The sequence below is a fragment of the Quercus robur genome, chromosome 6, assembly GCF_932294415.1.
Source record: "Quercus robur chromosome 6, dhQueRobu3.1, whole genome shotgun sequence".
Lineage (NCBI taxonomy): Eukaryota > Viridiplantae > Streptophyta > Magnoliopsida > Fagales > Fagaceae > Quercus > Quercus robur.
The window spans coordinates 12,990,372-13,015,953 of record NC_065539.1 but is presented as its reverse complement, the minus strand read 5'-3'; the positions used below and the strand labels follow the sequence as shown (position 1 = coordinate 13,015,953).

Here is a 25,582-nt window from a genome sequence, read left to right as displayed (position 1 = left end):
GTTTTGAAGACATAGATGAGTAGGAGAGTGTCCTATTTTGTAAGCATTATAAGTGAAATTTGAGATATATTTTTACCGAGTTGTCCTTAAATTTTTTCCCAGTTAAACCTAATGGTCTATTTGGATTGAGGGGGAGTAGAGTAGATTTAGTTTAAAATTAGCCTATTTTTAGCAAATTCTATTTTACTCCCCCTCCATCCAAACGAGCTCTAAGGTTTAGAGGTATTTCTAAACCACATAAAAGTCCAGTTTAAAGAGGAAAATCCTCTTATAAATAAGAGAGATGTTACGTCTACAACATTTTTACAACAAATCATAGGTGGTTAGTTGTTATTGGTTTAAATTTGAAACTAACAGTAAAATTACTTTTTTACCCTAACAATAACAACCAGTAACGACCTGCCACTTAGGATTTATTATAAAAATGTTGTAAACATATCATTTCTCTATAAATAATACAAATTATATGAATTTAATAACCTAAATTAGGAATGGAATCTCATATTATCAATCCAACTCAACACCAGCATTTTCTAAAGAACAAGACAGACATGTCAAGCTAGCATCAAACTAAATACAACTCATTGACATTTGTCAAATATTAACATTTTTTTTTTTTGAGAAACGTCAAATATTAACATTTGAATTTAAAAACATTTGAATTTATAAATAATACAAATTATATGAATTTAATAACCTAAATTAGGAATGGAATCTCATATTATCAATCCAACTCAACACCAGCATTTTCTAAAGAACAAGACAGACATGTCAAGCTAGCATCAAACTAAATACAACTCATTGACATTTGTCAAATATTAACATTTGAATTTAAAAATATTTACTATTGCTAGCAAGTAACAAGGTAACTTGTAATTAGAATATGACTTTCACATATGCTGCTACTAATATTTACTTTTGTTGCTCAAAATTTTTTTTTTTAGAACGTGTTAGTGTGTTACTTCAACAATGGTGAAATTTTTTTGCATCTTAATAACGAGACTAATAGGTAACCAATGGTGAAATTTTTTAAGGGCATGTGACCAAAAACTCTAAATTTAAAATTGGTAACGGTCAACTCGAGCTGTGACCAAAAAGTTAAAAACTCTAGTCCGGTCAAATATTGGTGTCTTTATATCTGGGCTGTAAAAGAAAGTTGGGCTTTCCCTTACATAGAAAGCCTTAACCCGAATAAACCGGACTCGGACCAAAAGGTTAATTTGGTCCATTCATTTTTGAATTGAATTCAAAAAATCCCGCTCCTCTTTCATTTTAAAATTTCCCCACACTCTCTCTCTCTCTTCTAAATAGACCTCAGAACCGTTAGAAAGTATCACACACACACAAACAGGCACTCTCTTCAACGCAGAGAAACTGAGAGTGAGAGAGAGAGCAAAAATGGCGACCAATATCGGTATGATGGATTCAGCTTACTTCGTAGGCAGATCTGAGATCTTAGCCTGGATCAACTCCACTCTCCAACTCAACCTCTCCAAAGTCGAAGAGGTTTGTTTTCCCTACTCTCCAAACCCTAAACTCGAAATTCTTCATTTTTACTACTATCAAAATTTCTTTTCCTTATGTAATCGAACAAATTTTCCTACACGGAAAAATGCTCTATCTGTGAATTTCAGGCTTGTTCTGGTGCGGTTCACTGCCAGCTAATGGACGCTGCTCATCCAGGGATGGTGCCGATGCACAAGGTTAACTTCGACGCCAAGAACGAGTACGAGATGATCCAGAACTACAAGGTTCTTCAGGACGTGTTTAACAAACTCAAAATCACTAAGGTTTTTCTCTGACCTCTTTCTTTTTCCTTTTTCTCTTTTTTCAATTTCTAGATCTGGAAATTGAAAATTTTTTTAATCTGTTTTGATTTGCGAATTTGATTGGAACACGTTTTGAAATTTGTGGTGATTAGCACATTGAGGTGAGCAAGCTCGTAAAAGGAAGGCCGCTTGATAATTTGGAGTTCATGCAATGGATGAAGCGGTACTGCGATTCCGTCAATGGAGGCGCTCTGCACAGGTAATTTTAATTTCAACTTTCTTCAATGAGATAGGAATTGATACGATCATCTCGATTTCCTTGTGCTGTTTGGCTTGGTTTGAACTTTACAGTGTCAACTATTTGCTGATTAGAATTTTAATTTCTTTTTATCTGGAGCTGATGAGTTTTTATTAATATATATCTTTCACTTTGTTTGGATGTTAGGTTATATGAGAGCTGTAAATTTACTCGTTTATTCTTATTTCGTTGCATTTTAGTATGTGACATTGATGAATTTGGTTCAAATGCTTTTTGTCCTTCAAAAAGAAAAAAAAAAAAAAAAAGAATTATGATGCCTTTAATAATTGAGAAATGTTATTGGAATGTAATTTGGAGGTCTGTAAAAGCTACCTGGTGCTCCGCATAGAATTTAATGATTCTTTGAAGGCTATATAGGAAACTAATTTATGATTTTATGCGATAAATTTCAACTATTCTATAATATGGTGATATTTTCCAATTTCTGTGATGAATTATAAGAGATTTTTTTATATTAAATAGACTTCTACTCTTGTTATAAAGTTTCCGTTCAGTTGTTATATGTTATAACAAACAGAATTAAATCTAATTGCACATTTAAAAAAAAGAATAATAATTACCTTCCTAACTCTTTTATAATTTATAAAGTTTCTCATTATTTGAATGTTGATGTATTTTGTAGACAATATTGTAGGGTTATTTTGTAGTCAATGTTGTTATATGTCCATCCTTTATCAACTTTATACTCAATGGTGCTAAAGGTGAACAGGCCTTTTGGTGTAGCTAAGTAGAAAAAAATTTGTAGGATTTGGATGATTTGTTTGTTTTGACTTTGAGAAGAGCTTATATTTAAATGGGTGATATGCCGCTAGTTACAATCCTTCGGAGAGGAGAGAGGCTAGCAAGGGAGGAAAAGAAGTAACGAAGAAAGCTGCTCCGTCCCAATCTTCAAACAAAAGTTCTACAGCTGCCCCTAAAGCTCAGTCCTCCCACAACGCTCGAAGGAATGAAGTATCTTCTGTAAACCTTGCAAATCAGTCACAAAAGGCGCCGAGACCTACTTCTAGTGGAGGCCCTGCATATGATGAAAAGGTACTTAAATACTTTAGTCAGTGTAATAAGTGAAATTCTGATTCAGCATGTTGAGACTTTAATACTAATCTTAATGCAGATCACGGAGTTGAAGCTGTCTGTGGATAGCCTTGAGAAGGAGAGGGATTTCTACTTTGGGAAATTGAGGGATATTGAGATTCTCTGCCAAAGTCCCGAAATTGAACATTTACTTGTATGTACACTACTCTTTAGTTATTTTATTTTGTGGCGGGCAAACTACTTCACAAGAAATAGTACTGACTATTAAAATTGACGATTTCCTCTATGTTTGCAGGTTGTTGAAGCAATAAAGAAGATTCTTTATGCTACAGATGATGATGCATCAGTGATGGCAGAAGCTCAAGCCATGTTGTCCTCTCAGCAGAAGGAAGCAGAGCCATTGAGTCCCATTGCTGAGATTTCGGAGGAGAAAAGCAGTTCAGAAACTCAGAAGAGAAAAAATATTGTGAATTTCGATGTTGATGCTGCCAGCCTTACAACATTATCTCCAAGGCAAAGGATTTCTGATGTTTCTGATGTCCATTGCAGTGGGTCACCCCTTATGATCTGATTATCTCCTTTTGTGGATGTAATCTCATTTGCATCTCTGCAAAACAGTTCTATAGAATATCTTGCCTATATGTTTCCAGTCCTTCGATGTGTCAATTGTAGTTCAAACAAGTAATGAAATGGATGTGCAGGTTATACATATGTTTCAGTCTTTCAAAGCTCTATGTTCTCTACCTAGGAGATTTGATAATGAAACTCTCCTTTCTGCTTTTAGGATTTTTTGTAAGTTGCATTACCCTATGTTGCTCAATGGGGAGAACCTTAATGCAGTATTTTGGAATGCAATTTATCCATGGCATTGCCCTTTTATTCTTCTTATTATTATTTTTTAATAAATAAGAATTAGTTGCTCTCATTGGTCAATTGATGTTGTATCATCTGCAGGACTGAATTGCTGAATTGTATTGGTTTAAAATTAGTAATCAGTAATTGTTTAATTGAAATTTGAGAATCTAGAACTTGCTCCTTTTTTTTTTTTTTGGGTTGAGAATTAGTACTGTAATGTATAAGGAGTTGATTCTTTGTTTAATTTTATGGTCCTTTATATTGAAACCTTTAAAACACCTTCTCATCCTTTACATAAATTATCATATTGATACCATATCTAAAAAAAATACTAGCTGCATGTTGCTGGTCATTCTGAAACTACATCACTACTGTTTCCAATGGCCAAAATCCTGCAATCAGACTATGCAGGGGTCTCTCTTTGTTTTTTTATTTTTTGATTAACTTCAATCAATTGAACAAGAAAGGAGGAAAACTAGTGGACATCTTCCTTACAGATTGCTGCTAAGGCTAGGGGAAGATTATCCTTATTGAAAGCGAAAGAAAACTTTAAGAGTTTAAAGCAAGTCTTGTAGCTTCATGTGCTGCAGAATTACAACTTCTCTTAATCCAAACAAAAGAACACTCAGCAATAGACTCCGTAACAGACAAACAGTTTGTGATAGTAGCTTGAATGGTCCAATGAGTGACAGCATTGGTGGATGAGAGGGCATCAATGCAGATTTTTGAGTCACTTTCAAAGATGACTTGTCTCCATCTTTCTCTTTTCACGATTTGGGCTGCCCAAAGAAGAGCTTCAGATTCAGCTTGAAGAGGGGAAGGCTGTAATGAGGTTCTTGCCCAGATATTGCAGATATCCCTTGCTACCACGGCCAATGCAGATCTAGAGAAAGATGACTTGTCTCCATCTTTCTCTCTTTGTTAGTGCCTGGTATTGACAATTGTCATTTAGAGGCACAGTTCAAAACCTGCAGTGGGCTAACACAAGAGAGATGCAGAATATCTTGGTGGTTCAAAACAGCTTCTGGGGGTCGATATTGATATTATAAATCTTTGGATCTGAAAGGGTATCACGTGGATGTGTTTGCTTGGAGAACTTTGACCTCAATGCAGATCCTTATCTTCTGCCTAACTAAACGTCCTTTTGAGAACCAAAAGCAATGAACTCTCCTTTAAAATAGGAAGGGAAGGAAAGTCAAATTTCTAGTACATAAATTCTCCATGATCACTTGGGAAGCTCATTTTAAGCAAATCGCATTTGCCTGCAATAGTTTTGTTTTTGGGTCTGAGTAATCTTCAACATGAACCAATCAGCCACAGAGGTATAATCATAATGCTTTATTTCAAATATTTTTCTTTATGTGAAATTTGATGAGGCTGATCTCATAATTAATTTCATCTGTCATAATAAAACTTGTTGAATTCAATTTTATAAGGGGAAGGAGAATACAGGAGCAAAAAGGGCCACGGAAGTGAGGGTGGACACGGTGGATTACCAGTCTTTGGCAGGCGGAGGCCAAGAGCAGAAGAACGTGCAGGTCATTCACCAGCCCAATTCCTCTGGAAATTCAACCACCAGCGGTGGTGTCTTGGCTGATGCTGCTGCTGCTGCTTTGGAAACTACTCTCCAATCCGCCAGGGATGCCATCTCTAGAAAATAGCGGCACAATTCTTTGTATAAAATATGATATGAAAATTCTATAGGCATTATTATTATTATTTTTTAAATCCTGCCTATGGATGGTTTATAATTTCATTGATCGGATGGTTTATACTTTGTACCATCAATTTTATTTCACAAATTTCTTTATTGATCTCTAGTTTTGAGTTTGATGGCTTATTTGCTATGCCATGTGGAAGTTACAATTCTCTGCCCCTAGTGACCCAAAGCTCATGTTGCTATGCACGATCTACATTATATGTCTAAAATTACTCATTTCATAGCTTGTCATTCACATTGGAATTACAATCTTGGAAGTAGGCTTAATAAAGATCATCAAATTACGACCAATGGTTCCACTTCCACATACTATAAGATATGACTTTGGGTGAGCATCTTTCACTACAGAGTATCATAGGAGTATAAACTGTTACAAAATATCATGAATGTCATGGCAAATACATGTACATCAACTAGCTCCCAATCCCGCAATATGTTTTGGCGTTGATGGACACTCTAAATTCAAAGGAAAAATAGATACTGCAGTCTCCTTTTCCAAAGATACGTATCTATCTACTAAGAACCTTCCTAAAATTCTTATGCTGCGTCTAAAGATTACCTGCCTACATCATGAAGTGGCAAATCAATCTATAACAGTATGCACCAAAACAAAGACTAATTAACTTCGAGAAGATTAAAGCCTAAATGTTATATGCATACTATGAAACCGACATATGAGAAGCTTAAAGCCTAAATATGCACCAAATCAAAGACTAATGTAAGAGGAGTACACAACTTGTTCTCTCACATTTGGGACCCAGACACATTCTTTTTCCCGCCCAACTTGTCCACTGACTTCCACTAGTGCCCATTCCAACGGTAAAAACAGCTTCAAAATGTATGTAAATTGACAATGGGAACCACCGAAAGTTGAAGCAAGCTAGTTTGCTTTATTCTTCTCCAATCTTCATCAGAATCCTATTCCCTTACCACTTTATGCCTTCAGGATACGTCCTACTCTAGTATAGATTATTTAATGTACAAGCATATATTTCTTTAGCCTCTAATGCCATTTGAAAGCATAACTTGAATTTCCTTCTTCCAACTTTCTGTTCAGGTAAAGCCACTATTATTCCCTTTCTTCTTCATAGATTTGAGTTTATTTAGCCTTTGAATGAACCCATATTTTCGGTTGAAACAGTTTCAGCAATGGGTTTAGCAATTTCTCGACTAGTGAAGATGCTTTTCGCTAAGAAAGAAATGAGGATTCTGATGGTTGGTCTTGATGCAGCAGGGAAAACAACTATCCTCTATAAGCTGAAACTTGGAGAAATTGTTACTACAATACCCACTATTGGTACTTACTCTTGGCTTATATTTTCTATCCTCAAGACTTGATTCTGGCCTAATATCTATGAATAAATAAACTATTAATGCTTAAAGACATTTCAGGCGATTATGACACTCATAAACATGGTTGTAATAATCGTGTGCCATTACTTTTAATCTCGTTAAAGCCTTTAATTTATCAGGAACTTTGATAGATTCACCTTTCTTTCAAAGACGTGGATCTATTCATGTGTTACCAAAGGAGCTAGTAGAAAAGATAAACAAAGCTAGTTAATAATTTCTTCATTCTTATGATTTGTGAAAAAAAAAATTCAACCACGCAAATAACTCAAATCAGCAACTTCTTTATACAGAGAGAGTGTGTGAGCTTTTCAATCTTGTAGAAAAGCATGTAAATATTCCTGAAATACCAGATATGATACAAAGATATTTGATAAATTATCGGTTGTTTCAAAGCTTAAGTTGTTAGGAAATGGTGAATTTAATCAAACAATATTGAATGATGGATTGATTTTTTAATGAGGCAGGATTCAATGTGGAAACTGTTGAATACAAAAATGTTAGCTTCACAGTCTGGGACGTAGGAGGACAGGACAAGGTATAAAACTTGATCGTTTCAAATCTTTCTTTCTTTCAATACCTAACAATAAAGATGACATTTTGTGAATTGGTGTCCGGGGGTGCCTTTTAATTGATGTCAGATATTGCTAAATTAAGTTACATGTGCATTGTATTATGTTCCATAATCAAGAATACAAGTCAGTGGTTCCACATTGTAAATCAAAACATGAAGTGTTTTTTGTACTAATCCAATGCTATATAGATTCGACCATTATGGAGACACTACTTTCAGAACACCCAAGGTCTGATCTTTGTGGTGGATAGCAATGACAGAGAAAGAGTTTCAGAAGCCAGAGATGAGCTCCACCGGATGCTAAGTGAGGTCAGTTATATCTTTCTTCAAATTTCTCAAACTCATTCCATCTCTCTTTTTGGTTTTCCAGACAGTTCATCGAAAAAGCTGTTTGAATTGCCTTATTAAACAGTTGTCAAATTAGTAGAATTTAATCTCATGAAAGGAGCACTAAGAATGTCTTTCCTTGCTGCAGGATGAGCTTCGCGATGCAACTTTACTAGTATTTGCCAATAAGCAAGACCTTCCAAATGCTATGAGTGTTTCTGAAATCACTGATAAACTAGGCCTGCATTCACTCCGTCAACGCCGTTGGTATATTCTATTTCATGTCCAAATAATCACTCTACTAGATTTTCAAAGCCGTATTGTTGGGACTAAATGACTTTCACATCGTGTCACAATTTCTAAATCCATAGAGGAATTAATTCAAATGTCACTAACATGATATAGTTTTAAGGAACTAAGATGGATGAATCTAAGTTCGTTTGCCTTTACATGGTTTCACTTTGTGTAACTAAAAGTTTTCTGCTACAGGTACATCCAAGCTGCATGTGCCACTAATGGCCAAGGACTTTATGAAGGTCTTGATTGGTTATCCAGCAACATCTCTAGCAAGGCAAGATAAGCCAGGCTTTTTCTAATGTTCTCATCTTACAACATTTTGATTGTAATGATAATATACTCACAGAGAAATTCTATAACCTACCCTTGTTGTTTGTGTTTCTTTACAGGCATAACTTAGGCAGCTATCAAAGGTTTATGCACCTTATCTTAAAGCAATTATGCCATATCAATCCAGCGAGTGTGCAACTAAACTTGATACTTTCACAAGTGAAAAGCATTTAACTGGACCTTATATACGTGTGTAATTTTCAATTACTATTGTGAACAAACTATTACACATTATAGTGTGAAACCTCTAATTCTACATTAGGTGTGAAGAATGGTGTGTGGATTTGAAAGCAACTCTAGTACCTAATGACAAAAATATCTCACCAAGAGAAAGATAAGAAAAATTATTAATAGGGAAAGGGAAGTTAGGGAAAAGGCAGTCACAAATTTGAAAGCTTGTGATCATCAACAACTAGACAAAATTAATGGATGTTTTCATTATGGCACAATTTACCTTTTGGTTGAGGTGTGGAAGCTTACTGTGATAAGAATTTGGCCATAGTTAAGAGTGCAAGCATTATTAAATGTAATAATTGCCTTTACAGTATGCACTGTATCTACAACTATGTTACATTCAAGTTTTACACTTACAGAGGCCACTCTGTCACACCTTGTGTTTATGCTGAGAACTCAGAGAAATATTTAGTTCACATTTAAATGGGGTATTTGTTATAGTTAGCTACCAGGGTAATTATCTACGAACTCAGCTATGAAGATCTTGATATTAGGATCTTTCGAATGATAGCTGGATGTCAAGGAGCTTTACGGCCTGTTTGAATATCGCTTATTGTTGAAAATTGAAAATACTATAGCAAAATTATTTTTAAATGTGTAAATAGTGCCATGAGACCAAATTTTAAAGAAAAATTTGTTGAAATCCGTACTTACGAGTCTTATGAACAGTACATGAGACTCACACAAAAAACACAGCCCATTCACAAACGCAAACACGTTTTGTATCCAAACTAGCACTTATTTCCAATTTAAAGGCCTATGGCTGGAAATTGGTGTTGTCACAAAATGTTTGAATACTCACCATGTGAATATGTTTTAATTTTTTGCCTGACAGTGGTGAGGTCATTGATGACCAATTAACTTATTTGAAATGGTGAACTTGAAACTACAGTTTCTTTTATTTATTTACAGTTTTAAGTGTTTTTTTTTTTAACATGTTTTTCTTAACCATCTTAAATTATCCCATGAACATGAAAGTACATATTTCAAGTTCTGCTAGGAATAGAGTTTCTACTGCTTGACTAGACCAGACTGAGATATTAGTTACTGATTCACCCATCGCTTTGCAGCCCATTTCAGATTCAAAATCAGAACAAACAAGAGAGTACTATGCTTTTTTTTTCACCTACAATATATTGAAAACAAGCTTTCTAGCTGTTCTCAACCACTTCTGAATTATGTTGTATCACGTGTGCCATGTATACCATTCCATCATTTCCATCTTTTAACTGTTTTGCATCAATTATTTTGTTTCTTTAAAATAAAATAAATAAAGCTAAAAAAATTTTAAGAGAAAGAGAGTATGACCTTTATAGCAAGAAAGGACAATGAAGAAATACAGGATAGACAAAGATCTTCTTTTATTTTGATCACATCGACTCCAAAGTTTCCAACCTTAATAGTCAAAGTGCATATAATAATCAGTGTAAATTTGAAAATTTACAGCTTGACTCTTTTGGACAGCTTAATTGACACAATTTCTTCTTTTTTTTGGCCTCATTGATGCTGGGTTCATTAATGGATTCAATCATTGGTGATAAACAATAAAGACTAGATTAGAAGTTGTAACCAAAAATCACAAACACAGTTTTCTGCTGGAGGGATTTAGATGCATGTACAATGAGAAGACACATTAAAGGTTGGGTGCAGCCTGGGATGTTGAAGATGGTTGAAAATTTATGTTGGTGCGTTTGCACTTTGCGACTAGTCTAGCTGTGTAGCAATGAGAACAAGACCATATCCTCGTAAGTCCACTTGGTGGATGCATACATTTATGGGTTATAATTGCTCACTACTTCCCATATAATACCCTGTCCAGATCCTTGGGTGCCAACTCTTGCATTGGTAATAAAAACCCAAGATGATGCGTGCAAGTACAACTGCAATGTCACCCTGGCTCTGCCTCCAACTTACCGAAAGGCTTTTGAAACTTCTACCATTGAGGCAATTTTTTCGCTTTACATGCTCTTGAATGATAATGCTAAAGCTGTAAAGGTATTAACACTTTTGTAACAACAGCCTTGCAAATTGATGTAACATCTCCAAACATATAAGCTAGTAATTTTTTTGATAGATGATATAGAATTTTAACTTATGATATATATTCTATAATTGTTCTATAATGATTGTTCTTTATCATCAGATTAAGATACATATTGATTTATAATATAAGAGGGTTGAACTCTAAATATTTTACAAAAGATTTTACTAATTGAGTTAACTAGAACCCTACAATATATAAAAGGGATTTACTAACGTGTACCCTTAGGACATATATTAATAAACCATTTTAGAAAACTTTTTATAAAAAAACGAAAAAGTAATTAACTGTTTTATGGTTAATGTGTGCCTTAAGGACACACATATTATATAAAATAGTATATTTTCATGTCAAAATTTTTGGTTTTTTTAATATTTTAATTCCCATGTACTTAGCAGTTAGTAGGCGCACACCATGAAGCAATAATTATTAATCAAAAGGCACATAATTGTATTTACCCATGCCTGTTTCTAGGACCAGGCTGCGCCCCTTGCCCTTGAGATTTAATAATAGGTGAGACAAAGGAAATTATGGAATGGTCATTTTCATTAGTGTGGTGCATGCCATCTGGCTTTTGCTTGAATGCTAAATGCTTACCTATCTCACTTATGATTATGACTAATGTTTCTCACTATAGCTTCTATTTCTAGAAGTTATCATGTAATGTTTTATTCCTAATCATTCTTAGTGCTATTTAATAATAATAATATATATATATATATATATACTATTTGGGAGAGGTTTGTATTCTTATATTAAATTATTTTTACTTTTTAGTAATAGTTATAAATTAGAATATTCTCAAAAAAAAAAAAAAAAAAAAGGACAAGATTTATCTAATCACAAATGTAAAACTTTTTTTTTTTCTCATTTGCTTCCCATTTGGGGATTAAAAGTATGAACCCAGATAGAAAATAATAATCTGACCACTTTTTTTTTTTTATTAATTTCAACTACTCCATTCTACCAAACATGGGGAAAAAAATCAATCTTTCATTTTCTGTTTACTGAGCTTCAGTGAGCCATCTCATTGGAGACCATTTGTCAACATTTGAGACTTCAAAGCAGAACTGTCATCATATGATTCCAGAATTACTATTTTATTAGTACCAAGCAGGGTTAAGTGGTTAACCAGATTTAGCTTGCTGCAAGTCTAAAGTTCTTGGTTCTTAGCCCCCATAAAAAAGAGTGGGGTAATAAGTGCTTAACCAGCATAGCTAGTGAGTTGAAAATCTCTTTGTGTGAATTATGATAAGAAAGAGATAATTGTTAATCTATGCCAACTATAAGAAACTTAAAGCGTAAAAGCTAAAGCGGGACACAGGAACAAAGTCATCCCCACAAAATCAAAAGGTTAGTGGTAGATTCATAGTCCACCCCCAAAAGCTTCAGTATTCTTCAATCTTTAATCTTTTCAGGTTTCTCGATAGTACAAAGTATAAAAATGCTTCCAGAAAACATATCTTTCTCCTGTCCTGCATTGGACTGTTGTTCTTGTTTAAATTTCATAAGCACTTTTCCCAATACAAATTTATTCACAATGGACATCCCCACAAACTTTATACTCCAAATTCCCATATGCTTAAATTCTCAACCTCCCGGCTTTTATCTTTTTCAGGATTTATATAGTTGAAAGGATCAAAATTCAATCAAGAAATCTCTTTCATTGCTGTCCTTTATTGTACAATTAAATTTTCTTAAATTTTCACTTTATAATCACAAGCATTCTACCAATAAACAATAAAACACAGCTCAATCACAATGGATAAGTAATAGTCCAATTCTGCTTTTGCAGAGAATATTAAATGTTAGTTCCACAAATCAATTAGGCCCCTAAGCAGATTGGAGAAATGTGGACAAGAGATTGCAAAAATAGCATATAATATACTGAAAGACCTGCAGCGAAACACAAATGCAACTCTAATTGCCAAACTAAAAGACCTGTCTTCCAAAGAAACTCACTTTACTTTAACCCAACAAACAAAAGCAAAAACAAAGAGAAAGACATTCATTTACTCAATTGTTCTTTCATTTAGCAATTCATATCTGAAATTGAAGAACAAGCTATACCACACACAATTGGCAGGCGGAATATGATGTTTTCACAGGGTACGCCAAATTCATCCAAATTGAAGTAATCAATCAGGATGAGATGCCATATTATCATATTCTACTCATTAAAAATAAAATGGAGGTCACAAAACTCAGAACAAGATGACATTCTAGATACAGCACTATAATTATTTGTATAGTGTTCCCACTTCCCACTAAAGCTTATTCAATACCAACATATTAAGCCTAGGTTTTGAACCAGTTATCCACAGAGAACATTGATCCTTATAAATGGAGAACAGTAATAAACAGAAAAAATCACCAAGGGAATAAATAATGTGTCTCCAATATTTGTAAATTGAAATTAATATCATATAGCTTAACACAGCAGACATGTCTAGACTACCTTATGTACTAAATTCCTTATGATCTGCAGTTCTAGGAATTTTGAGAGAGACAGATGTTTACCGGCATGGAAGTAGTTGTTACTAAGACTTTTGCAGTTGAGGTTGAGGTTGACCCTTTTGAAAGAGCTCTCAAATTCAGTTACCTAACTTAAAGATTTGATTATTTCAAACTTTAGGGGTTGAGAATTTCATTCAATCTATCACCATAACCAACATTGATCCTTATAAATGGAGAACAGTAATAAACAGAAAAAATCACCTAGGGAATAAATAATGTCTCCAATATTTGTAAATTGAAATTAATATCATATAGCTTAACACAGCAGACATATCTAGACTACCTTATGTACTAAATTCCTTATGATCTGCAGTTCTAGGAATTTTGAGAGAGACAGATGTTTACCGGCATGGAAGTAGTTGTTACTAAGACTTTTGCAGTTGAGGTTGAGGTTGACCCTTTTGAAAGAGCTTTCAAATTCAGTTACCTAACTTAAAGATTTGGTTATTTCAAACTTTAGGGGTTGAGAATTTCATTCAATCTATCACCATAACCACCCCCCAAAGGGGGTCCCAAAATTAATAAATCAGTTAACAATCACTGTTTAGTATTCACTTGTCTTTTTTTGAAAGTCTCTCAAGTCATCAGAGTGTTCATTCAAGAAGAACAACCAGAGACTTTTTGTTGCATATCTCAATTAAAGTTCCACTACCACCTAAACCAACGAGAACTGGCATGTCTTGGAATTATCTTTATCTATGACTATAAGCATGTGATATATACATAATCTGAAAATGTAGTAAAAGAAAAACTACTAAAGAACTTGGACAAAGAAGCCCTCATCTCTTTTTATTCTCAAACCACAATCCCCACCTCCCAATTCAGATCAGACCCATGGGGGACTGGGATATGATCTCTTGATTCATTGTCATAGATTCAGCCAGAAATGCAACGATAAATCATTAACAAAACATAATTGCACCTTAAAAAGAGATACTGCCAATAATATGCGAATAAGAAAATGTATGATACCATGTTTAATAGTAGACATTTAAGACAAAGAAAGATTAACGAGGGCTACTAAGCACTTCAACAGACACACGATTTAGTGAAGGCAACCGCATCTGCTGATCCTGTGCTCTACTCCTTTTGAAAGGAGGCTCTGGTGATGATGAAATGCACGACGCTGCAGCCCATGAGTCATTGGAGCTATCAAAGCTAAAAGATGCGTCAATGATGCCATTGGGGCTGCTGGGTATGGACAGATGCTTGCGCTTGCGGCTTTGGTCGTGAATGTGGCCAAGGCTATTAGATAATTCCAGGATCAGCTTATAGCACTCATTGACTTTTTCCTGTTTAAAGACATTATCAAACATTAACTAATAGATCATCAAGGTTGGAACATCTTTGCAAAAGCAGGAGTTCCACGAAAACATAGAAATTAATGTAATTAGATACACACCTCACTAATTTTAAGTACACTCATAAGCTGATTCTGATATTCCAGTGGATTATAAGGCTCTATATCCCTAATTACATGAAGCATCGTTGCAGTTGCTAATATAGATGGAAGATGACTTGTTACCCTTGAATCTGGAACCAAAGCCCAACATTAAAGACAAGATTAGAAATTGAGATAGATCACAAATGGATGTCTCTTTCCTTCAATATCTATTGCACTCAAAACAATCAATCTCATTGGATAGCTTACCGGCAATGACAGAGAGATGAAGGCGCTCACACCTCAACAGGAAATCCCAATGCAAGTGGTTCTTCAAACCAAGCCTCCTGATAATATGATAAAAGAATGAAATTGGGGTCACCGGGTTCATCCTCCATTGAAGAGTGGACAGCACCAGAAGCTCCATTCTCTTAATAGTCTTTGCTTCAAACACATACTTGGATTCCTCCACCTAAACATAACACAGAATCCCACATTATAACAATATGATAGACAAAGTCCAAGTAACACACACACACAGAGCATAACACTTTTAACAAACACCAAGACTGCATAAAATAAATCCCACATACTTGCAGGTCTAAAAGAAGTGGCACTTGGGTTTCCTCCACCTTAGCAGCCAGAGATAGACAAGCCACTGCAGCAAGTTGAGTCATCCAGGGCTTATCCCTCTTAAACGTGGGGCTTGAAGCAAACCTATCAAAGTAATTCACAGCAAGAACAGCAGTCAAAGCACAGAACCCATAGTGTGCTTTAACCCTCAAAATCCAATCCACAGCCTCTTTCCTAGCCACCATTAGAGACCCATCTGAGATCAGACTGCTCAAACACACATGGGTCTCTCCCTCCTTGGATTTTAGGGACACAAGTTCATCATCCTCCCAAACCAAGTCATTCTCTAGCAAAACCGAAGGGAAAAATGAGTGCTTTTTCACATTTTCATCACTCCCTTCTTCCCCAATACCATTCTCTTCCTCTAAACTCTCTTCCTCACAGAACAAAGCATCAATGACCGTTGCAGGACTTAGCAGCTGTTGGGTTTCCTCTTCTTGCAGAGCCATCTTCTTCTGAGAAGAAGAGATTGAAGCCTCTGCTCATTATACAATGAAAAGTTTAAAGCTTGTGCAGACACCCATATCCATATTCATCAGCAAGTGTCTCTCTCCAACGACTGTACAATACAGAGGCAGAGAGAGAGAGAGAGTGAGAGAGTGAGAGAGAGACCCAAATGGAGTTAGCAGACGAAGGTTCCCTATGAGAAAGCCTTTCACGCCTGTCCTTTCTTTCCAGGTTTTTCTTTTTCTATTCTTTTTCTTTTTCTGTCTTTATTTTCTGGATTTATAAAATATAAAGAGCCATTTTTTGGGTTGTTTGGCGCGCAGGAAAGTAGAATATTACTGGTATGAAGTATGAACTACTACTAAAAAGTAAAGTATGGTATTTGTAACGGCACACTGGCCGAGTTTTTGCAAGAAAATAAGCAAATATCCCTTTTATATTATCCATAAGAAATTAAAGAGTCACTGCACGCCCCGCTCACTCCTTACCTGTTCATCACCTCAGATTATATTATAAAAGGATACCCGTATCATCAGTATCGGGTATTTTGGGGTAGATAATAATAAAGCTCTACCATAGCGTATCATATAGTTTTGGCAGACTTGGATATTGTACCGTCTCAAAAAAAAAAAGCTCTAGCCTAGCACTTTTGATTTGAATCTCACTCTCCAAAGCAAAAGGAGTTTCAAGGCGTTGAAAAAATAAATTAATTAAAAAGTTAATAGATGCCTTAATTACATTTTTTTCATTTTAGAAAAGTAAAATAAAGTTATATTAATGGAAGTCCAAATCTTCTATCCCATTTTTCCTGTTTCATTCTATATTCCACCAATAAAACCTTACCATGTATTTACCTAATTAATTAAATACTACCATTAATTAATAGTGATAATATTAATAAGTCAATAATGATAGTATTTAATTAATTATGTTAACACGTGGCAAGGTTTTATTGGTGGAGTAGGAAAAGTGGGACAGAAGATGCCATGGCAAAATTTTTCTTTACAAAAACAAGACCTCTTTGAGCATTTGCCTTTTTTTTTTTTTTTGGTATGTGCATTCTCTTGTCTCACACAATTTTCTTAGGGCAATTTTTAATAAACCCATTTAGGAAAAAATTTATACCACTTTTATGGAAAATTTAAAAAGTTATCAAAATATTAGATTTTTTTTCCCATAAAAATTTTCCTAAAATATTTTACTAACAAATGAAGACATTCCTTACCTTTTCCCAAGAAATTTTTTTTTTGATTTTTTGACAGCTTATTTTTTTCTTTTCTATAAAAAGTGATATTAAAACTTTTCTAAAATACTTTATTAACAAATATTTTAAAGACACTTGAACCTTAATACTAATAGGAAATTGTTAATGAATACTCTAAGGATATTGGTTTAGGAACAATTTTTAGAAATATTTTATTGAAAAACAAAAAAGCGATTAATTTTTCTGACAGTTTTTTATATTTTCCATAATAGTAGTGTTAAAACTTTCTTAATATAGTTCATTAACAATTTTCCTAAACACATCCATTAATATGACCCATATTAATATATAATATGTGTAATGCACGTGCTTAAGAGGAGAAATTATAGGGTCGTCTAGTGAATTACGTCATCTGTCCATCATTCCACTAAAAGACTCCCACTTGTTTAAAATTGTTGAGTCAGTAATTAGTTTCTGTTTTAAAAAAAAAATTCAACTCGGCAATTTTAAATAGGTGTGAGTCTTTTAGTGGAATGGTGGACCACGCCACTTATCCACCATGTAGACCTTATAATTTCTCGCTTAAGAGGGGGTTACGGGAGAGAAATTATATAGTCATTTGGTGGACCATGTCACTTGTCCACCATTCTACTAAAAAATTTCCACTTGTTTAAATTTGTTGAGTCAATAATTAGTTTTTGTTTTAAAAAATTTTTGAACTCAACAATTTTAAACAGGTGAGAGTCTTTAAGTGGAATGGTGGACCACGTCACTTGTCCAACATGAGAACCTTATAATTTCTCGTTACAGGGTTGGTGTGTTTTTTGGGACCACAAAGACATTAAAACTCTCTAAAAAAACAAATATTCTAAGGCCACTCGAACTTTAATATTAATAGAAAAATGTTTAGAAACTATTTTTATAAATATTTTATTGGAAAACGATAAAATAAATAATTTTTTTGACAATATTTTATATTTTCTATAATAGTGTGTTAAAACTTTTCTAATATAATTTATAGGTCATGAAAAACTTTTCTAATATAATAGTGTGTTAAAACTTTCCTAAAATTGAGTAAGTGCACATATTAACCAATAAGAGTACTCGTTAGCATTTCCCATAATTTATTAACAATTGTGCTAAGTACACATGTTAACATGACCATATTAATATGTAAATATGTGTAATGCACGCGCTTAAGAGGGGGTTGTGGGGATTGGTGTGTGTTTTTTTGGGACCGCAAAGGCGTTGACCGTGTCCAACGGAATTGTTCATGTTGGGATGGAAAAATGTGCGACGCGCGACAGAGTGATGTTATACTTTATTGGTGTATATAGTTGGACACTGGACAGTGATATGGTCACACTCTAGCTCGTGTCACGGTCTTCTGAAATCCGGACACGTGTACCAATGGAAAGCAAGTAAATCGGTCAGCTTGATGGCACGAACAGTTTGAATGTGTGGCATTTGTTTACAGATTCCCTCCACTCTCTTGTGCCCATTTTCAAATTTTGATTACCTTCGTTTCTTTCTCTACGAGGGGTCGCTTGCAACATTGACAAAGAGAGTGTGTGAGAGAGAAAATAATGGGGAGAGAGAAATGCACCATCAAACATGATGAGATTGCGTCATTTTATAGTCATTGTGAAGTTTTTACAATAACCCTTTTTTTTGGGTTGAAAAGAAAGCTTATATAAGATGGAATTAAACATGAAATAATTTGGTTAAGAAAAGGTCTAAGTGTCTTTTACAACAAAAATAGGAGATCTTGAATACAACACAGAAGATTTACTAATTTTAATTATTGCCTTAACTAGTAAATTTGCATGTTTGAGATATATTAGCCCATTAGCATAGGTCTAAACCTAATTCTACTTTGTGTGCAAGTTAAGTATCCTACTTATACTAGAAGTCTATTAGTTTAGGGTTTACTCTACTATATGTACCCATGTTATGGTTCATTGTAATACAGGTTTTTGTATTACACTCTTATATAATAAAGTTATAACATTTAAGAGTTTTCTCTGTGGACATAGGTCGTAAGATTAAACCACATAATCTTTGTGTTCTTGTGTTCTTATTTTATGCTTCCCTATTCCGCTTATATTCAACATGAAATATATCATAGCTAATATTTAACATTGCATAACAATTTCTCACATGAGGGTGATAAATTTGAATCTCCACAAAAAGCTAGAGTTACAACCTATAGTCATAAATCAAGGCAATGATAGAATGCACTAAAAATCCTAACATCATTCACTAAAAGGGTTTTTAATTTAGTCCATGACTTCATACATGTCCTAAATCTCATTATCATGGGTAGAGTCCCCTCAAAGATAATGTGTTCCATCATATGGCAGCTAGTATCTTAGTATCTTTGGGGTTTTTCCCTAATTGTGCTTGTATGGATGGACTTCTATGGCAACAATCGGATGGGGATTTCCCTATTTTTTTTATGGAACTCCAACAAACTATCATGCTTGTATGTACATCATACATAAGAGGTGTTATGCTCAAAGGGTGTGAGAACTGTGACTTGGGAGCAGTTTAAAAACAAAACGACGATTTTTGTTTTGTGTGATTCTAGTTAGGGATGAAACCCCCACCATTGCAACTATTCCAAATCTTAAGGTGGATATTCAATTATCGATGATTATCCCCCTAAGTTAAAGGACTAACAATTGAGTAGCTACTTAACTTTATTAAGAGGAAAAAAGCTAAGAAAATCTTTAAAAAATACATCATTATTGATAAATAAAATATTTTTATTTACCTCAATTTACTTGAACAATAACAAGGCTCTGGTTTTAGATACAATCTAAAAAATAAAAAATAAACAAGGCATAAATTCCTAGTTATAGACTAAAAGGAAAGTATAAAAAAAAGTACATGGGAAAGTACTAATCTACATACCACATATTAGGTTTAGGGGTTAAGTTATCATATAGGAAGGTGTTAGACTGCCACCTCGCCCAACCTAAATTTGCCTACTAGGATAAAAATGATCAATATAAATAAAATTGTTTAAGAGAGTGTGTTGTGTGTAGTATAACTTGTCTCACCCTTCCTTAAAAGTTACCATGGCTTTTAAGTGGTGTTGTGGTGTGCCTTTGTGTTAGAACTATTTTCTCTCTTCCTTGTGTGTATGTTTGTTTCAAAAAAAAAAAAAAAAAAAAAAGTAATAAAGATATATTAAAACAACAAATTGAAAAAGATGACTCCAATTATCCATAACTTGCATGATACATATAAATTGACTCACAAGGGGTAAACATTCACAAGGTTAGTTATGAATAACCTAGGCTTCTAATTGCTCCATGGCTCAATGCATGGCTCCTCCATCTCTGTCTATGATACCAGGTTGATACGATATCCTTAACATGAGCAACACACCCCTTCTCCACGTAGTGATATGGTCGCAAAATGATTGCTGTAGGGATACATATAAATGTAAAAGAGAAAGTGACATCAATTTATAAATTTTATGTTGTAAAACCCGTAATACCTTTAGCATTTTCCTCTAACAAAGAGACGGACTTTGAAGTGGAGTAGAATACAGCTAGGAATTTTGCAATGAAATTGAAGGCAATGTACGTTTTATTATATGGCATATCTTGAAAAATCAAGAAAATGTTACCATCAAAATACCAATAAAGGACAAATGAAAAATAAACATTACAAAGATCAGGCTTCGTATGTTTTGTTTTCTTGAGAATTATTAGTGGCATGGGCCATGGACTTGGGAGGTGCAACAGGGCCAACCGCATCATCGCATAGAAAAGAGCAAAGAAATTTCATTACAACTCGCACATAGCCAAATCTTTTGGTGAAATGACAGCACAAAAGATTGCTCACTGGTGAAAACAAATGAAAAACAGAACAAAAAAATGAATGAGATCAGACAAAAACGAGTGGAAATCAAGTCAACCATATGTTCATCTTTTGAGTGATACTAATTGGGATACTAATTTTTATTATTATATAAATTAATATGTAATCAATTACAATAAAGTAATTCAAATATTATATTATAATGAAACTAATCATATTTTTGATAGATAAGTTAGTAAGCATTTTATAATTACTTTAGCATTCTTCTCATATTTTAAATCAGATTACTGGGTTTCAAACAAACAAATGCAAAAGTTTAACGTTATAGATTCAAACAAATTTTTAGGGATTGAGTTCTGCCTTGCCATGTTGGGACCTGGCCTAAACCAAACCTAGTTGCTTTTAGGGGGTTAATGATACAGAAGATTGTAGAGTGATTTGATACAGAGGTGCCCTTAAAGCGGGGTTTCTGTCCCTATTAGACCAGCACTTTAATAACAATTGACAAGTGATAGAGTTACAATTAAATCATTCTTGATCATAGCCAGGGACGGAACTACCTTGGACTAGGGAGGCAATGGCCCCCCCCCCCCCCCCCCTAGATTTTTTTTTTTTTAATATTTATATATATATATATATGTCTGTACTAATTTTAGCAATTTTATTCTATAAAATTACATTTTATTTTCCTTTAACAATATCATTGATTCTTTTAAGTGTAATATTATACTCACAAACTTTTTTTATAACATTTTTACAAATTGTTTTGATAGCAAATTTTTATTAGTTCGCATATAAGTACACCACTCATATCATTTTTTTTATTTACCAGTAAACACTTATTACATTAGTAATTTATAAAAAAAAACTTGTAGTTCTAGCATTTTCCTCATTTTAGTGACCATAAAAAATTTATAGATTTAAAATCTAAAACAAGATATACAAGCCAAAAAAAAAAACTCAACAACAAAAATCACTAGTAAAACTAAAAACAAAATTAAGCTCAATTAACTAATTTTATCCAAAATAACTTTGTTCTTACCCCCATACACACGCACAAAAAAAAAAAAAAAAAAAAAAAAACTCAACAGCTAAGTAGTAAAATCAAAAGTTGAAACCGCCACACATAGCCAATAGTAAAATTGCCTCCCTTAACTCAAAGTTCTAGCTCCGTCCCTGAATTCATAGCATTTTAACCTATGATCAAGAGTGATTTAGATATAATAGAAAGAAGAAGGAAAAATACTACATTGGTAATAGGAAGGGAAATACTTATCCAAAAAAATGTAATAAACAATGTTACTTACATAAGTGGTCAAGTTATTAATTCTCATCTAAATCCACAATTAAGGCATTAACATCATTTTATTATAGATTCAATTAGCCGGTGTCCTTAAAAAATTTCGATGCAATTTTTATGAAAAAAAAAAAACAAATGAATTAATTTTTAGAATATTTGTTAACTGTTTCCCTTTTATTATCTAATTTGCCGTTGAAAACAAAAAATGTTGTGAAAAACACCTAAAAGGTAACAGGTAGGAAGGTAAAAAAGGGAGCAATTTTTTTTATGTTTTTGCTGAATGCAAAAGGGGGCCATTCATGAAAGGTAACAGAGGGAGTCGTATTGGAAAGGTCGCAAAGAAATAGAAATAGTAGAAAACTGAAAACATCGAAAACAGGTGAAGCCTAGGAAAACCTCGTTCTATCTTTCTATCATATCATATGTGTTGCCGTCTTGTCTGCCTGAAACATAACCCGTACGGCTTCTTTGATGTCCCCCGTTCCTCTGTCTCGGTCTTTGCAATTCCACTCTCTTCCCTGTCTTTATTTTTGTTATTTACTTTCATAGTGAATGAAGAATCCACCAACAATTAAATACACTACCGGCTAGGCTGCTAATATATTACTCTTCCTTAATGCTGTCCATCACGTACACCTCTAAATATAGTATATGGTAGGTGCGTTATGAACCATTTAGGTCTCATCCTTAACATTTCGTACGGTTTTCATTTAAAGTTACCATTAGATCTTGCAGGTGTAGATGAGCACAATAATTCAGCAGTAAGAATTACCAGAAAAAAAAAAATCAACCATTCCCCAGCCCCCACACCTTTTTATATCAACCATTAACCAATTGTTCCAGCCTCCTTTTGGATATTAATATTTTTACTATTATTCAGTTTATTTTTATTATTATTTATATGTTTTACTATATTTTTTGATATTATTTATGAGTTTTATTGTATTATTTCAGTTAATTTTTACCTTTATTTACAGTATTTTCAGTAATAAATTTTCAATTTCAGCAAAATAAGTGGTATCCAAACAGACCCTAAGTAAAATTTTTTTTGCTATTTTTGGACGTTTTGGCTGACAATGCTGGTTGAAGCTGAAAATAATTTCAATTTGATCCTAAAATACAGCCTCATAGAAGGGGTATAAAACAATTTATGCCTCAACACACAATAAACTTAAGCCAACCCCAACTCCCTTACCCTCCTTTCCCTTCCCACAACACCCAAAAGCTGGTTGATTAGCCAACCCCTTTGGATGAGCACAATTATATCAACAAACCCTCTCTCAACGGTCTCCTCTTTTATCAACGTTGATGTCCTCTCTCTCTCTCTCAATTTGACCCATCATTGCCCTTTAGCCCTCTTTCTCATTCTAACCTAGCCAAGACCCAACATCTCTCTTTTGACCTAATCGACAACGACTCTAGGGGCTCATGGATGTGTTGTGGCAGGCTTTTACACATTATAAGTCACTTGGGCACCATGCATTGTGGCCAAGAGGAAGATCAATTATGTGGGTTTGGAGAATTGTTTTTATGATTTCTTAGGATTGGTATGATTATTGAGGTCTAATTTGAGCTAATTTTTTTGAAAGTACCAACACCAAATTACAATACCAAACCAACAAAGATTTTGTGAGAACATAATGAATTTTGTGTTCAGAGGATTTTTTTGTCCCATATGACCTAAGGCCGTAATTTTTTTTTTTTTTTGAAGCATTTTCAAGACATAATTAAACGCTAAAAAACAAAATGTATTTCCAAAAATATTTTCAATTGAAAATATTTCACATAATTCTTCTTTTGGTATGGAAAATCATAAAAATTGAATTCAAGCTAAAAAAAAAAGGGATTTCTCATGTATACAAATGCACGTATGATGTTTGTTTCGAAGTAAAATATTTTACATGTAAAACATTTCAGTAAAATATTTTCAAGTTTTGGTTTGATACAATTTTTTTCAAGCAAACCATTAAGACTGGTAGCTCAGCCACTAGAGCTGCTGGTGCCGAACATTCGATGACCAAACCTCTATCGAAGCAATGTCTCCGATGATGACCAGACCATTGACACTGGTTGTCGAAGCAGCGACTCCAGCTACCAAACCTTTAGCACTAGTTGCAGGAACGATAACTCCAGCCACTAGACCATCAACATTAGTTGCCTAGCCCATTGGATCGGCAACCCAGCCACCAAATGAGGGAAGGAAGGAAGCCATTGTGTGTGTTTTGTAAAATGTTTTACTAATTTTTTAAAGGTAAAACATTTTACAACTTTTTATAAAGGATTTTATAGTCAACAAAAAATATTTTACAAATTTGACCACATTTTGCATGCAAACAAACACCTAAAAATGGGAAAACATTTTTCAAAAAATATTTTACTTTAAAACAAAAGGAGCAAAACTATGATGTTTGGTACATTGGTTTTTCTAACATGCCTCAAGGCCAATTGGCCAAATAATGGTTAATTTAGACCTGATGTATTAACACGAGAATTTCAACTCCACCCAAAAAGTAAGTTTAGTGACTCTCAAAATTAGGGTTGTCCATCCCCAATGAAGACCCAACCAACCTGTCCTAAGCCACCTAAATCGAAAATTGTCTGATTTGAGTAGAGAGACGGTTGACAATGGGTCTCTTAATTGAAAACTCGATGTTATCAGGTCAATTGCAGGTTGGGCACAAACCTAATCTAGATTAACCCATAAACACCGCTACTCAACATACAAACAATGCATGATTAATTTTATAGGAAATTTTTTTAATTTCTTCTCCATTAAAATCTTCGAGGTTATTACATTAGTAATATTTCACTACCTTGACCAGCTGACCGACACTTGCATCATAACTTTTCTAGCCCTTTGCATTAGTTTCATCATTGTCTTTTGTTGTACATTTTTAGAGGCTACCATAATTGCCATCATCGCCAACATTTAATATTAACTGAAGTGATATAAATATATAATCAATATTTCTTCTTCTTTTCACTGTTAAAGATTTAGCAGTCACGATGTGGGCTAGACAATGGGAGTGTCGTGTTCTTTTCAACATATCAGGCTTATCAGGAATTTTATTAGAACTTACAGACTACAGTACTCTAATATTTCGATGTGCACAGAGCCTTTTTATTAACGTAGCTTTATTAACTAGCATTTTTCCCTTAAGAAAAATGCTAATAATAAACAAGGTAGCATTTTTGATTCGTTTATACCCTTTGAAGGTTTCACTTTTCTATATACAACTTATTTTCATCCACCTTATTTTTTATGCAAATAAGCTAAATGAAAATAAATTCCTTTAAACGCACTCTTAAATAGTTGTCGTACATCTTAAGCGGGGAAAGTAATAATAATTACACATATTTGAACGAAAATAATTTAATATAAGAAAAACAGAGAAAATGGGCAAATGTCCCTTTCAAA

General features: G+C 33.9%; 4 protein-coding genes across 5 annotated transcripts; 3 read left to right on the top strand and 1 right to left on the bottom strand.

The window, feature by feature from the left end:
* Positions 1 to 1,317: 1,317 nt before the first annotated feature.
* LOC126732828 (microtubule-associated protein RP/EB family member 1C) lies at positions 1,318 to 3,999 on the top strand. Its single transcript, XM_050435862.1, has 6 exons — positions 1,318 to 1,506; positions 1,635 to 1,790; positions 1,922 to 2,028; positions 2,901 to 3,120; positions 3,200 to 3,313; positions 3,416 to 3,999. Exons 1-6 carry the CDS (start codon positions 1,399 to 1,401, stop codon positions 3,689 to 3,691), a joined length of 981 nt encoding a protein of 326 aa, XP_050291819.1. The 5' UTR covers positions 1,318 to 1,398; the 3' UTR covers positions 3,692 to 3,999.
* An 838-nt stretch (positions 4,000 to 4,837) lies between these two features.
* Positions 4,838 to 5,787, top strand: LOC126689649 (uncharacterized). Its single transcript, XM_050384873.1, has 2 exons — positions 4,838 to 5,297; positions 5,412 to 5,787. The coding sequence occupies exons 1-2, from the start codon at positions 5,277 to 5,279 to the stop codon at positions 5,634 to 5,636; spliced, it is 246 nt and encodes an 81-aa protein (XP_050240830.1). The 5' UTR covers positions 4,838 to 5,276; the 3' UTR covers positions 5,637 to 5,787.
* An 876-nt stretch (positions 5,788 to 6,663) lies between these two features.
* LOC126732827 (ADP-ribosylation factor 1-like) lies at positions 6,664 to 8,829 on the top strand. Of its 2 annotated transcripts, XM_050435861.1 has the most exons (7): positions 6,664 to 6,752; positions 6,837 to 6,992; positions 7,513 to 7,583; positions 7,809 to 7,928; positions 8,095 to 8,213; positions 8,436 to 8,517; positions 8,633 to 8,829. In XM_050435861.1, exons 2-7 carry the CDS (start codon positions 6,845 to 6,847, stop codon positions 8,636 to 8,638), a joined length of 546 nt encoding a protein of 181 aa, XP_050291818.1. In that variant the 5' UTR covers positions 6,664 to 6,752; positions 6,837 to 6,844; the 3' UTR covers positions 8,639 to 8,829. The 2 variants fall into 2 exon arrangements, with proteins under 2 accessions (XP_050291818.1, XP_050291817.1); XM_050435860.1 differs by lacking the exon at positions 8,633 to 8,829 and having other exon boundaries at positions 8,436 to 8,526.
* Positions 8,830 to 14,128: 5,299 nt separating this feature from the next.
* On the bottom strand, positions 14,129 to 16,175 carry LOC126732826 (cyclin-D3-2). Its single transcript, XM_050435859.1, has 4 exons — positions 15,340 to 16,175; positions 15,017 to 15,218; positions 14,768 to 14,898; positions 14,129 to 14,657 (listed from the first exon to the last, which is right to left on the bottom strand). Exons 1-4 carry the CDS (start codon positions 15,826 to 15,828, stop codon positions 14,373 to 14,375), a joined length of 1,107 nt encoding a protein of 368 aa, XP_050291816.1. The 5' UTR covers positions 15,829 to 16,175; the 3' UTR covers positions 14,129 to 14,372.
* Positions 16,176 to 25,582: the final 9,407 nt, after the last annotated feature.

Bases quoted from the DNA above. Each gene is read 5' to 3' on its own strand.
- LOC126732828 (XM_050435862.1), top strand. From the start codon at position 1,399: ATGGCGACCAATATCGGTATGATGGATTCAGCTTACTTCGTAGGCAGA. The intron at 1,507-1,634 runs GTTTGTTTTCCC...TGTGAATTTCAG, and splicing joins ACCTCTCCAAAGTCGAAGAG to GCTTGTTCTGGTGCGGTTCA. The intron at 3,121-3,199 runs GTACTTAAATAC...ATCTTAATGCAG, and splicing joins GCCCTGCATATGATGAAAAG to ATCACGGAGTTGAAGCTGTC.
- LOC126689649 (XM_050384873.1), top strand. From the start codon at position 5,277: ATGAACCAATCAGCCACAGAG. The intron at 5,298-5,411 runs GTATAATCATAA...CAATTTTATAAG, and splicing joins TGAACCAATCAGCCACAGAG to GGGAAGGAGAATACAGGAGC.
- LOC126732827 (XM_050435860.1), top strand. From the start codon at position 6,845: ATGGGTTTAGCAATTTCTCGACTAGTGAAGATGCTTTTCGCTAAGAAA. The intron at 7,929-8,094 runs GTCAGTTATATC...TCCTTGCTGCAG, and splicing joins TCCACCGGATGCTAAGTGAG to GATGAGCTTCGCGATGCAAC. The intron at 8,214-8,435 runs GTATATTCTATT...TTTCTGCTACAG, and splicing joins TCACTCCGTCAACGCCGTTG to GTACATCCAAGCTGCATGTG.
- LOC126732826 (XM_050435859.1), bottom strand. From the start codon at position 15,828: ATGGCTCTGCAAGAAGAGGAAACCCAACAGCTGCTAAGTCCTGCAACG. The intron at 15,219-15,339 runs GTATGTGGGATT...TGTTATGTTTAG, and splicing joins CACTTCTTTTAGACCTGCAA to GTGGAGGAATCCAAGTATGT. The intron at 14,899-15,016 runs GTAAGCTATCCA...CTTTGGTTCCAG, and splicing joins TCATCTCTCTGTCATTGCCG to ATTCAAGGGTAACAAGTCAT.